Source organism: Zalophus californianus, chromosome 12 (assembly GCF_009762305.2).
Source record: "Zalophus californianus isolate mZalCal1 chromosome 12, mZalCal1.pri.v2, whole genome shotgun sequence".
Classification (NCBI taxonomy): Eukaryota; Metazoa; Chordata; class Mammalia; order Carnivora; family Otariidae; genus Zalophus; species Zalophus californianus.
Genome location: NC_045606.1, coordinates 50469909 through 50484787, shown reverse-complemented (window position 1 = coordinate 50484787; position 14879 = coordinate 50469909). Strand labels below are relative to the sequence as shown.

General features: G+C 37.7%; 1 protein-coding gene across 7 annotated transcripts in view; it reads right to left on the bottom strand.

Moving 5' to 3' along the window:
- Window positions 1–14879, bottom strand: part of HDAC9 (histone deacetylase 9) — a 739057-nt gene that overhangs the window by 411228 nt on the left and 312950 nt on the right. For 3 of the 7 annotated variants that reach the window (XM_027573169.2, XM_027573170.2, XM_027573172.2), the window contains one exon: window positions 1477–1608. The exons of the other annotated variants lie outside the window; for them this stretch is intronic. In XM_027573169.2, coding sequence (XP_027428970.2) covers window positions 1477–1608 — 132 coding nt within the window. The remainder of the gene's footprint in view (window positions 1–1476; window positions 1609–14879) is intronic. 7 annotated transcript variants of the gene reach the window in all.

Sequence of the window (14879 nt, the reverse complement as noted above, 5' to 3'; positions counted from 1 at the left end):
ACTTATATCTATTTACATTAGACAATTGATATGTTCATCTTCTTCACATTCATTAACACGGATTATTCTCCCACTCCCCAATCCCACCAAGTACCTCTATTATGAAAACTTAAGATTTTTATTTACTTAAGTACAAATTTGTGTTCTGAAGAAAAAAGTCTGTAGCTCTGAATTTAGAAATGGTCCAAATAGTGATTATATTTGATATTGAAAAATAAATATAAATTTTGGTAAAGTGATATTTATTTATTTATTTATTTATTTAGTATTTATCTGTCAAGGAAATATTTTCCAACTAATACTTTGCTTCAGATAAAATTTTTTATTAAATCTGTATTAAATTTATTAATCTGTCAGGAATGAGTAGGAGACTACCCATTTTTTTTTTCGTAAATAACCTGTCAAACTACCATGTCACATTAGTGTTCTTTACTTTCCCACTCCTACCTCCACAATCTTTTCCCTATTGTCTCCCCAAAGTAGGCACTCTCATGACCACAGGAGATACAGAAAACAAATCACTGTGAAAAATTATTACCCTTACCTGCTAAGGATAAGATCTGATCTTGGAGAAATGATAGCAACTGACTACACTGGCTTAAGCACAATCTTCCTTGAAAATGGAAAAAAAAAAGGGTTGCAGATTACCACTTCTCCATGAATGCAACCGAAGGAAATGACCAAATACAATGCATATAGCTCCAAGTAGGTACTCAATAAACAGTAGTCAGTATTATTATTTTGGCTAGCCTTTTTGGGTTCTTGTATCCCTAGGTCTTCTCTAATTTCAGACCAGGTACAACTGGGACCAGAAAGCTTTGTAAGACATCAGGTTGAATTTCCTAACCTGTTCACCCCACCACTAACCAGGCAGCTAAAAAAATAAGAACGCTTCCATTGGAGACTAGTGAAAATGACAGTTTCTTTCCCTTCCTCAAAGGCAATATATCCCCCTCCTGCCATAAGTCCCAGTTCACTAGTAAACACATAAAGTCATTTATGAGTTCTGTAAATTTGTTGAAAAGTCAAGGTTTTGCTGTTCCACATAGTTTAATTTTCCCAGATGTATTTTGTACATTCGTGTCTGAGTATGGGGGAAGTGTTCTTCTTGGACCTCCCTCTGCTCATTTCTGATCAAATTTCATTAAAAGCTATACTCTTCTGGTTGGCATTCCTGAAACGGACTGCCTGTTTCTGAAAAGATGAAGGTGAGCTTTGGCGTTCCCTAGTTATGCCTAGATTGACACATAGTTCTGTTTTTCATTCATTTCCTGTTTAACACAGTTGGTGAATGCATGGCAAGGTTTACTGAGCTACTTGTGCGTTTCCAATATAATTTCCTTTCAAGACATGTTTCTCCTCAAAATAACTTTTAATACGCAACAGCCATATTGTTCTACGCTATTTATTTTCATTCCTCCTACCGGCATTTTTTTTTTTTTTTTTTTAGTGTATGTCTGCACAGTCCTCAATTACCTGTCACCTCAAACATTCGCTTCTTGAATGAAGTGACAACATTTCCATCCTTCCGCCTGAGTAAGGGGCTGCTTCTCCTCTCTGCCACTTTCTGTTTTAACCTGGACCGCACCTTCAAGTTGGGCTCAGAGGCTGGGGATTGAGACAAAGAAAATAGATAAAAATTAAAAAATAGAGAGCCAGTTGCTCCTGTATATAAAAAAACGGCTCACCCTTTTCCTGGTTCCTTTTCATCTCAAATCAAAATTCCAAGCATGTAAATAAGGCATTAACTCTAAATGAATTAAACAGACAAATATAGTAATTATTTTTATGAAATCTACTTCTCCAAATGGAAAATGAAAAAGGAGTAAAAATGTAAGTTTTCTACTTATTTAAGCTGACAGAACTGGGATTCCTGGGAAGTTTAATCACTAAATATGTTTGGGTCAGAGTAAGATTTATTATACGTCATTGTCAGCTCTTTTAATTCTCTCAAGGGTGAAACTCGATATCCACAAAAACAGTACCCTAATGTGATTTTAGAGACTCTGGCCTGAATTCTGGTAATAAGAAGACACCTCTGTAGCATATAATTTACGTCTAATTCTGACTCCTGGAATATTTCTTTGTCGGTAGTCTCTAACCTAAAATCCTGGGAAAATGTACTCGGTATCATAACACCAAACCAAGTAGAGTCACTATGAATAAACCTTTCTACACATTAAGTATACAATCAAGTAGAGAGAAACGGTGGCCAAGTCTTAGAATTGAAAGTTGAGTAAGTTTATACGTTCCAAAGTACAAATGCACATTATTCCTACATACGTTACCATTTCTTTGGTTAAACTCTTCTAAATGGTGATGCTCTGTAATTTAGTTACTATGGATTAGGTGTCTATGCCACTATACTCTGAAAGAATGGGAACATTAGATTGAGTCCCTATGTAATACAAATCAGTGATGATGATGATGGTGGTGGTGGCAGGGATGATGGAAAGTGGGTTTCCAATGACAACTAGCATCTGTAGAGTGATTTTCTATGTTCACAACTGTTCTAAATGCTTTGTCAATATTAACTTGTTTAACCATAAAAAAAAAAATCCATCTGGGACAGATTCTCTTTATACTTGATTATATTAATGAAGAAACCAACACACAGAGAGGATAAGTAACTTGCCCAAGGTCTCATAGGTAAAAAGGGATGACACCATGATCTGTACCTAGATAATCTAGCTCGTCTATTCTTCTAAATACTGAAAATATTGCTCCTCCACCTTTCCTCGTGTATGAACACCATAACAATTATAAACCATTTCCCAAAGAATTCCTAACCATGTATATCAGATAAAATGTTATCATGCAGCTAGAATTTTTGATCAGTGAAAATGTTTTGTTTGAAGGAATTTTATATTTTTGCCTGACTGCAAAGGGTATCAAAGTAGAACTTACAATCTTTTCTTTCTCTTCTTGTCTGTTTTTATGGTTAGACTTCAAATATCTATAGTTTAGTTTTGTCTTTGTTCTTTTCTGTTTCCCTTCTCTGCAGCTTTACACCTTGGACCGAGAACCCCTACATTCTAGGCTTACTTGGAATAAGCTAGGTGAAACAGGAACTTGAAAGGCATATTCAATTACGAAAAATAAAACAAGTCAATTTTTTGGTGTTGTACACCTGATTTAATGGCTGAAAACAGTGAAAAGGTGAAAAAGGGCAGCTTGAAAATCCTGCAAAGTGGAAAAGGGAGTGGGCAGAGAGCAAGACTAAGAACAAGAAGCTGAATGTCCGGAGCCCTGAAATGTATCACTTTCTGGGCCCCCCAACTTGAGGCAAAGAAGGTGAATAGTTTGGGCAAAGGACTGAGGAACTTCCGGACCTTCTAGGAGTGTCAACCCACTTTATCTTAGTGGAGAAGTCCGAATCTGTATGACTAGCATCTGATTCACCCAGGATTAAAGTCAGAAAATGGAACTGTATTAATTCATTTAGATTTGTTTCCCTGTATATATTTATTTTAAAATTCCTTTAAAAACCCCAGTCTTTGTCTCTAAAAAGCTGTCAGTTAGTAAATATACTAGTCTGAAACCTAGAAAGGAAGAAATGAGGAATCCCTATGTGCTAACAATATTGGTTTCCACCATAGCCCTGCTTATAACCCAAAGACAAAAATCACAGATTCTTAGACTTTGATCTAGACGTGCCTTTATGATGAAATTTAAAGTATTAGATGCTAATGACCAGCTGCCCAGAGGAAGTAAATCAATTGATTAATCGCTTTAAAAGATGGGGTAGAAAGTGCACTATGTTTTCTGTGGGAAAAGGTGAAGTTGAGTCTACTTCCCAACTATGGGATACTCAGTGAGACTCTAGTGTTTTCTGAGCCTGACTCTTCACTTGTGAAACATGAAAATCTAACACCTTCTTTGAGTTATGGCCACCAAATTAGATACCTGAAAACAACTGTGAAGATCTGGGTGAATGCAAAAGGGAAGAAACGGTTTCTGGAATTTTAATTATTGCTATTCCTGCTAAGGGCTGCACAGCTAGGAGTGACAGAGCCAGGATTGGGCCCCGAATCCCCTGGTTCTCAGTCCAGTGCTCCTCCCTCTCCTCACACGTTGCACCAGCTGGGGCCGAGTTTCAACAATCAAGACAAAAATGTGCCAAAAGCTTGGAAAAACAGCATATGCCATTTAAACATTCTACATGAAACCTAGAATTCCATAAGCTTTTTAGGAAAAAATGACTTTTCAGGGCAGCACATAGCTTTCATTCTTATGTTCGTCTGCTGGAGAATGGGCTGGATACAGAGTTCCTAAATTTCTTTCAAAGCTCAACACAAAAAAAGTGAACAGACTAGGAATGAGAATTGGGTTCTGGTCTTGTATCTATCAGCTACTAAAGTCAATAACATTGAATAATTCATAGTTTCACTGAATGTCTGTTCATTTACGCACATCAGCTATAGATTACTAGTGGTGCATGGAGGACATTGGCTTTGGGTGAATTACTTTGTTTCTTTAAATCTCAGTTTTTCATGTTAAATTGGGGACAGTTTTTTCTTTTCTTGTTTTCTTTTCTTTTTTCCTCCATTTGTCCCAATGGATTCCATTTGCCTTCTGTGTCTGAGCCCATAGGGCTAACTCCCGGAGTTGCATCACTTCAGTCCTTTGCTGGTTGGATTTCATTTGGGCTCACCTACTGGTAGGACTTTTTAGTGACAAAGGATTAAGGAGGAAGGAGGAGCCAGGGTACCTTTCGCTCTCTGCTATAGTATTGCTTTGTCTCTTCCTGGTTTCATTTCCCTCTAGAGGTTTCTCCATGGTTCCAGCTTTCCCAACACACCAGAACATTATTTCTTCTCCTTACTTTTTCAGCCCTCAGGGTGAGAATGTCTTCTTACTATTGCTATTTTCTGGATGCCTCAACATCTCTAAGCAGTTGTTAAGTAGTCCTTTCTGAAAAGTCTATGACCAATATCGTGTAGGTCATATTTCCTACCAAGGCTCCGATTCACAAAGTCCCACTTTTTGCGAAGTTATTGTAGAATCAAGTGAAATAATGTCTAATAGAGGATAAACCAGTGGTTCCCAGTCAGGGAAGATTTTGACACCATGGGACAACTAGCAGTGTCTGGAGACATTTCTGATGGTCAGTGTGGGGTAAACCTATTGGAATCTAGTGGGTAGAAGCCAGGGATGCTGCTAAACATGCTATAATGCACAGGACAGCCCTACAACAAAGAATTATCTGGACTCAAATGTCAGTATTGCCAAGTGTGAGAAACCCTGGGGTAAGCAATCAGTAAATGGCAGTTGTTAATGACTGTGCTACACAGGGATGATCAAAGGACATAATATTATCTGTTAGCAATTCTTAGGATGTAGAAGATTAAGAAAAGAAACAGAAGATTATCAGAAATCAGGGAGTACTATAAGTTGCCTGAAAATATTCAATATTTCAATATATTTTATACTTAGAAATTTATTTGTAAGCAATTTTTAAAGATTTATTTATTTAAGAGGGAGAGAGCGCATGAGTGGGGTGAAACAGATGGAAGGAAAAGGAGACAGAATCCTCAAGTAGACTCCCTGCCAAGCTCAGAGCCCAGACACAGGACTCAATCCCAAGACCCCAAGACCATGACCTGAGCAGAAATCAAGAGTCAGACCACTCAACCGACTAAGACCCAGGTGCTCCTATTTGAAAATATAATACCACTGGTATTTCTAAAGAAAGCAAAACAAGTCAACTTCATGCAGAAAGATGTAATTCTCAATTTTCAGAAGGATACTATTTGAGGCATTGTGATATTTTTATCTTTATTAGTTGAGGACACAGCTTTCTAAAAACTAGGAATCATTAATATTCTGCAAGTGCAACAGAAATTTATTTTTTCAAAATATACAATACACAGCTTTTCTAAGTAAAGGTCCATATCCACTGGTTCTAGTAAAAACTTTTGTCTGTATTTCGACACTGGTTTTGAACCACCAGAGACATTAGTATCTCAGCAGTGAGAGTGAAGGATGGAATGATAGATAACTATCATTTAGTCCTTGCAATGCTTTATAAACTCACTTCTAATATTTCAGAAGCCCACACACCAAAGCTCAGCATGATATATACCCAAGGAGTAGAATTAATGACCTATTGTGCTGACTCAGTTTGCAGTTGGAGTTAATTCCATTTTTAATGCTCTGGTCTCCCCAAAGGCTGAAGATTTCCATTCCAGTGACTTACTAATGGGATGCTAATCCTCAAGAGCCCAGAAAGAGATCACTAACTGGGGAGACATTCTGCTTGTATCTCAATGTATTTCATGCCTAGTTGCACTAATTGCCTTTCTATTTTTACTCCACACCCATCACTCTCTACATCTCAATTAATCACAGAAACAGAAGGCAAGCTTTTTAGTGTGTGTGCCCATCTGAATGCATTTGTCTGCTGAATGAAAACCTTGCATGAAAAATTGATTATCATCATTTAAATGAAAACAATCAATATTAAAATAAAGAGGACAGACCTGAAAGTTTTTGCTCTTTTCACTTCAAAGAAATTAAAAGGAAACAGAAAACATGTGCAAGATGCCTCACGAGCTAAATGTATTTCAACTCTTTCTTCTACTGATGTCCATGGTGCAGCGTGAACTCAGGCATGGCAGAGTAGGAGCACAACCAACGGGAAAGAAATAGGGGCCCAGCTTAAACAGTTAGGATTCCAACAGTAAGTGACAAGGCCCAGACTTGTCATTGCACCGAGAGATTGCTGTGAGTGTGGGGGTGTCATTTTTGCACATGTATACATACATACAGACATGGAAAGTATTTTTTGCTGAAGCAAACAGGTCTCTGACACCAAAAAGACCAGAGTCAGATTTCAATGCTAACTTTTCATGAACTAATTGCAACCCTGGGTGTTTTGATCTCCGCGAATCATTTCATCATGTGTTACAGAGCAGTAATGATGCTTACCATACAGACATCGTGGTGGGAAATTAAAGGGGTGGCATAAAGTACTTAGCTCAACTGGCTGGCTGTCACAAAAAAAATCGTCCAATAGATAGATGTTGAATAAATGAATGTTTAATGTAGTCTATACATAAGACTAAGGAACTTATATTAAAACAAAATGAATTAAAAAAGTAGAAGGACAGAGAGCTACAACGGGTTCACTGCCTTTGCCTAATGCAATGTTACCTATAAAAACAACAAAAATGGCAATAACCCTTTTCTGATCTTTTACTCAGTGTATTTAAGACCCTCTCTTTCTTCAGGGCACCTGAGTGGCTCAGCCGGTTAAGCAGCTTCCTTCAGCTCAGGTCATGTTCCCGGGGTCCTGGGATAAAGCCCCACATTGAGACCCGCATGGGGCTCCTTGCTCAGCAGGGAGCCTGTTTCTCCCTTTCCCTCTGCTCCGCCTGCTTGTGCTCTCTTGCTCTCTCTGGCTCATGCTGTCTCTCAAATAAATAAATAAAACCTTAAAAAAAAAAAAAAACCCTCTTTTGTTGGTAATTGACTCCAAGTATTTTCCTTAGTTTTTTTTTTTAACTTCCCTGTTTATAATTACTTATTCTATTTAGTTTTCTGTCTTAAATACATTACCTTCTACTACAAATGACTGCCTACTGTGTGCATTTTGTCTCTGTTCACTTTTAATCCTAAATTACGAATATTCGTTACACCAATAATTTAGACAAAAATTCAATACCACGTATCATGGTATATAGAAGTTCTTCATTCTCATTGGAAATGATCATAAGGACAAAAGGAAGACACTTCCGCTGAGTAATGGTCAATAATACCCTTAATTTAGATAATTATCCATCAAAATTTAGTACTAGATTAATAAATGTATCTTTATAGTAATGAATATTTGAGATATGCAACAATTTTACCTGTAGTGCACATTTAGCACTATAATCACAGGGGAAGCTGAGGGCTCTGCTGCCAACTTCAGATTCCTTCTCTGGTATTGTCATTCTTCCCTGCTATACCAGATATCTGTGGATTCGTCCACCCTGCCTCTCTCCTGAATTTCTCCTGCTCTTGCCCACCCACAGGGCCACCTTAGGAGCTGCCATATTCCAACACTCTGTCACTTAGAACCAGGCATATAAAATGTGTCATCAATTCACTCTCTTTTGAATGTCCTTTAGGAAGATGAGGTTTCCTGCCTGAGTCACTTCTCCCTTTCAGGCCAACTCTGTTAGGAACCCATGCCATGTGTGAACTGTTCAATTAAGTAATCGTTAACAATTATGAAAAGACACTTTGGAGACAAAGAAAATTTTCTAATCTAGTTGATCTAAAGATACAGGTTACTCTAATTAAAACTTTTCATAATTAGACAAAGGCTATGTATTTTCAAAGTTAACATTCAGAATAATACTACAAATCTAACACAACTTATGCTTTTTTTCGCTCAGGTAATATGGATCTTTAATGTTATGAGTCATATTTTGTACATTTTGGTATCAGGGAGAAAAATTTCTAATCTAACTCTTTCTAATTATAACCATTTAACAATATGTAATTCATATTACAAGTTTAAAAAAAATCATTTCTTTGGTAATTTTAGCTTCTAATACCTAGTCACATTTATGGTAATTTATGAACGAAATTTCCTGGATAAATTATAATACTTTTCTTTTTGATTCAGAAATACTTTTGTAGACATCTATCCATCTCCTTATTGAGAATATACCAAATATATCTATTTATTAAAAAAGGATTATTCTTTTTCAAAAAGCACATTGGTAAATGTTACTCACATTACTCAATTTCCAGTGTGGTCTTCTCAAGTGTTTCTTTTATAATAACATTTATTGCTGTCTTCTGATTATGTAGGTCATACGTGTTCAATATTTTTAGAAATGGGCCCAATTGAGTTTAGCCTGCTAACAAGTTTCTTTTGTGTTTTGTACATAAAAGTGTTTGAAAATGAGAATCAAATTATATTTATGATCGTATACTGTTTGTTCACTTAATAATGTTTTATGAGTCTTTTCACGGGCAATTATATATTCTTTAAAATGATTCCATTGGGGCACCTGGTTAGCTCAGTTTGCTGTGTCTGCCTTCAGCTCAGGTCATGATCTCAGGATCCTGGGATTGAGCCCTGCGTCAGGGCTCCCTCCCTGCTCAGCAGGGAGTCTGCTTCTCCTTCTCCCTCTGCTCCTCCCCTCCCCTCTGCTCATGCTCTCTTTCTCAAATAAATAAAATCTTAAAAAAAAAATTTTTAAATTAAATGATTCCATTTCTTCTGTTTTCACTTAAAAATCTATTATGGATCTTTTCCCAAGCAGTTACACATTCTTTTAAAAATACATTATATGGCTGTACCATATACTATTTAGTCACATTTACATGTGAGTATGCAATATTTTATTTAAACATATGATAACTGGATGTTTAGGTGATCTACAGCACTGCTTTGAAAGACAGCACAGTGGCACACATCATTGTGAATCTGTATGAGCATTTGTGAGTATTTCCTTCCATCATTTGACATGGAAATTTGATTCTTAGGTTCCTCACAGTTGAAAACAAGAACAACCTTGTTATGATTAGAAAAATGCTAATGGACATACAGGGCAAACAGTATTGCCAAGTCCTAGGAAGCAGCTCAGAGCAGCATGGGAAAACAATCTATAGAGGTCCTGGGAAAACAGGAATGTGGTCTAGAATGGCAGGGTTCTTAGCTCTGGGTGGGCATTTTCCCTCAGTATTCAGGGATGCTTCACCTGTGAGCCAGAGCGGGCACTTCTAAAGCTCAAAGGCCCATGACAGGACACTCAGTTTCCTCTATCTAAGAGCAGTACTCTATGCTGAATCCTGTACCCTTTTTCACACCAGTGTTTCTCCCATGCTCCTGGTGCTCAGCTGGCTTAGTCAGCACTTGGTAGAAATTTACTGAATGAATAAATGGATATACAGATTGTTACTCAATGCTAGGTTTTTTTTTTTTAAATACTAGGACAGAGGAGGAAATAATTTCTTTGAATTTTTAGGACATTTAAAGTACAAATTCCCATTTTTAACAGATACTTTAATCAAACAATACAATTCTGTAAAGAAACAAATTACAATAAGTTAGAAAATATTTCATCACTTTTTATACTTAAAATGAAATCTTCCTATTTAGTTGGTTCTATTGTTTAATCCCACTTAATTAAGAGCTATTGAACAATGTTGAGACCCTAGGCAGCAAGTTCCATGAGGGCTGGGAATGGGTCTAGTTATATTTCATTGCTTATTTAGCACTTCTGCTACACCTACTACATAGAATAAACCCATTAGTTATTGAATGAATGAATCAGTGAATGTGAAAAAGGGGGTGTTAAGTGCTGCGGCAACTGCCTCACTGATATAAAATAGAGAGCCTTTGTCTCCCAGGTATTCACGGTCTTGCAAAAATGAGTGAAAGACTAACGGTGATCAATGCAATATGGTAAGTATAAGCAGCGTGTGGCTGAAAGGCAGGGAAGGGGGCATCCTGGGGACTAAATGAGATTCTGACAGGCAGAGGTAGGAGGGAACCTCGTCCAGGGAAAGGTACAGGCAAATTCAAGGAATAAAGATTAAATATGCTAACAAGGTGGGGAAGGGATACTAAGTGGAAGATAAGGCTTCAAAGAAATGTCAAGCAAAATTTAGCCGAATTATGCAATAGTAAGAGAGGCTATTCTATCTGTATCTTCAAACTCCCTCTCTGGGTCTCTCTCTTCTTAGCACGTAACCATGCTCACATCTTTCCCAAATAAAAATAAGCCCTCCTGAGATATAAATGTTATTAGCTACTGTCTGTATTTATACTTTAATTCACAGTCAAGGTTGGTTTTTTGTTTTGTTTTGAGTAGCCTTACACTTGCCACCACCACTTCCTAACCTCAAACCACTGCAATATGGCTCTAGCCTCCCTGTTTCACTGAAATTACTCTACCACACATAGCGCTCAGAAAAGTAAATGTAATAATTTCGTGTCTATTCTCAGTACTTAGCAACTACATAGACTCATGGTGAGTCTCAATAAACAGTTGCTGAGTGCATAAATGCATGCTTGCATATATCCAAGCATGAAAGGAAACTTAATTAAAGGCTGGGTTTCAAATAGTTGTTGAGAAGAGAACTAGCTGAACTTCAACTTTTCTAATTTCTAAGAATCTCTTGACGTTAAATGGTACGGCAAGAGGTCTTATAGATCAGATGTGGAATGCAAAAGGAATTTCATTTTTCTGGCAGGCACCAAAAATAACATGTTTTGGATTCAAGGAAATCATATCCCCTACAGCCTAGAATACCTTCATATATATCTAGACATATGTATCTAGGATACTTTCTTTTATATGCTTTAATTTTTCAAGTATAAAATATTTACCCAAGTAAAGACAAATTTTGAAAACCTGTATTTTGAAACTACAGCAAAATGCTGAGTTATTATTTCAATAAAACAAGCTAGATTAGGAGCATATTCAGTCTTCTTCAATCCAGTTTCTAACAAAGTTTATAACAAAGTCTTAATTCTGAACTAGTATTTCACAACTTAAACAATATTCTACACTTTGGGGGGAATCTGAATTTACAGATATATTTATCTCTTTTTTATTTAAAGGCTTCTTTAGTTTTAAAATTCTACTCTTATAAATAAAAATTCAGAATAAATCATTCAATTCTGTTAATAATCTTTCAGTTATGAACTAATTCTGTCTATACATGAAAAAATTATACCATGTACTTTACAGTTTTATTTACTTCCTTTATTAGATGTATCTTTCATATATTCTCTCAAAGAGAAGTGTCATGAAGAGTAGTTTCATGTACACTTTCTACCCAAACACTTCATAAGAGCTTCATGGGTAAACATAGATGTGAACTGATTTCGTTACAGAGTCAGGATCATCTTGGAGGGTGAGATCTGCACTGGGGCAGCCCAGTATTTGACAGGGACACAACTTCTCCCAGAAAACAACCTCATAGTCAAGACTATATGGTCCAGAAACTAATACATATCACCTAACAACTCCTTGAGTATCACCATAAATCTAACCTTTTTTGGACTTATTTGTGCTCTCAGCATGCACCTTACTTGGTCACATTCATAAGAGTCTGGTATTAGATTTGGATCAAGTATTACTCAATGTCTTTATGCTTCAATTTTCTTGCCTGCAAATGTGGGCTATAATATTCATTCCCTTGACTTTAGAGAGTTCAGAAGTACTTAAGAGAATGATATATGGTAAATATAGTAAAATCACTGTCTAATCTTAGATGCCGTAAACCTTATTTTCTTTGAATATATGGCTTTAAATTTTTTGTCGCTGATGTTTATCTGAAAATATTGTTTATTCTCATAAAACTATAAAATCATTGTCTAGCTTGTTACTTCGTTTCATTTCCTTCTGACATACCCAGTTTATAGCCATCCAAAAGCAGTCAGTCTCTTTCCTAAAAAATATTACTGTGAATTAAATTCTTAAAAATTTTTTCATAAAGGGGGCGCCTGGGTGGCTCTGTCATTAAATGTCTGCCTTCGGCTCAGGTCATGACCCCAGGGTCCTGGAAGTGAGCCCCACATCCAGCTTCCTGCTCAGCGGGAAGCCTGCTTCCCCCTCTGCCCCTCCTCCTGCTTGTGTTCCCTCTCTCGCTGTATCTCTCTGTCAAATGAATAAATAAAAAAATCTAAAAGAATTTTTTTTCATAAAGAATTTTCCTATATTTTTGAATACCTAAGGAAATGTATACTAGCTCCTATTTTACTCTATACATTTATTTATTCATATAAGATAAATTTATTCAGTGCCTATTATGAGCTCTCTGAAGATGCTTGGGATAGAATAATAAACAAGCCATAGATATTATCCTGAAAGATTTCTCAGCTAAGTAGAGAATTTTAAGTTTAATAGAGACACAAAGATATGTCCAGGTGTGTTTGGGCATATACATATTTGGAATAAGGGATGTAGTTAAGTGTGTAGGGTAGCCTGGTGGGTGACGGAAAGGCACCAAGAGGAGCATCACAGAGGGGAAGTACGTATCAGCTGAGCGTTTCCAGAAAACTATGAGCTGTTCAGGCATACGCTTCAGGAAAAGCAAGGACCATTTGGAAAACCAGGTATGAATGGCTTGTGTAAGTGTGAAGCAGAAAGACTTTTTCATAGGATTGCAACTTGTTTGGTCCTGCTGGGGCAGGAGGTAGAAGGCGGAGGGGAGACAAGTAAGAGCGGAGGTGAGGGCAGAGGGGAGGGGGAGGAGGAGGAAGCTCGCGAGTGCCACGGAAGGACTGCAGCGTGAAGGTGACAGAAGCGATACTATGTGATTCTTAAGTAGGAGGGTAGGAAGACTAGATCTAAAATTTAAAAGACAGAGGCTTGACTGGACAAGAGTATGTTGGAGTCAGAGAAGGGTCAATAACTGGAATGGGCACTGAACTGCAACAGAAGGCATGGAGAGAGAGCAGAGGTTGAAGAGCCAGTGATGGCGGAAGGACCCCTGATGAAATAAAGGAGAACCAGTTGCCCAGTGGGTCTCTGGCTTCCTGGATTAGATCACTACAAGGAAGGTAGTCCCATTAGTCTCCTCAGACAATCCCATTGTTCAGTTTAGTGTAAGTGGTTTTCTGGTCAATCTTGTCATTCTCATATATATTTTTTTAGTGTTTAATTACTATTATTTGGAACTGTTACCTGCTTCAATATAATTTCAAGTCTTCAGGTGTAATCACTAGTATATTTGGCTCTTCAAAACCCCAGGGGCGCCTGGGTGGCTCAGTTGGTCGGGCAGCTGCCTTTGACTCGGGTCATGATCCCAGGATCCTGGGATCGAGCCCCACATCTGTCTGGCTCCTTGCTCAGCGGGGAGCCTGCTTCTCCCCTGCCTGCCACTCCCCCTGCTTATGCTTGCTCTCTCTCCCTCCCTCCCTCTCTCTAAAACAAAAACAAAAACAAACAAAATAACCCTGAAACACAGCCAGTTCCATCGATCAACAGCACCATTGATCAGCACCGACGTCTGACCAACAGGAGTTTGTCCTTCATGCAGCTCAAACGTTACCTTGCTTCCTGTTCTTTTCCTGTTTCAAAACCTTCCAAGTCATTTGGGCAGGTCTCGTTATTAATTACTTCCCTTTGCAAATTTTGATTTTGTGAACTTTGTGGTCTGAGAATGTTCTTGGTGATTCACTTCTGCCTCAATGGAATTCAGAGCTTTATTATCTTTATTATAGATTTTCTCTGCAATCCCTATTTATAAGAAAACACTATTATCCATTTCAGACTGATGTAAAAGGCAGTATTTTGCCTCTGGATATATCAAGGTCACCCAAGAACCCTTCTCTAGACAAACCTTCAGTTAAACACCTTCTATTAGCCAACTTTCTCTGGATGACTATCTGGCTGAATAAACAGACCTCAAACTTCAAGTAAAATAGTGAAGAAGTATTAAGTCAAAGGATTCTGTAGCAAACATCATCCTAATAAAATCTCTAAGTTGTGGAAGGCAGAAAAATACCTCCTCAGCCAAGGTATCTAGGTCCTATTTTCCAGAATGTGTGACTGTTACTTTACATGGTAAAGAAAAGAATTAAGGTTGCAGATGGACTTAAGGTTGCTAATCAGCTCATTTAAAGAGAAGGAGATTATTCTGGATTGTCCAGGTGGGCCCAGGATAATCACAAGTGTCTTTTGAAATACCAAAAAGAAAAATGAAATAAGACAAAAAGAGAGAGAGAGAGAGAGAGGAGTGAGCACCAGAGCAATGCAGTTCAAGACTCAACTCGTCACTGTTGGCTTTGAAGCTGGAAGTGGGCCACAAGCTAAAGAATGCAGGCAGCCCCCAGCAGCTGCAATCAGCACAGACATGGAACTGTCCCTAGAGCCTCCAGGTAGGAACACAGCCCTGCTGACACCCAGAGAGATCCATTTTGG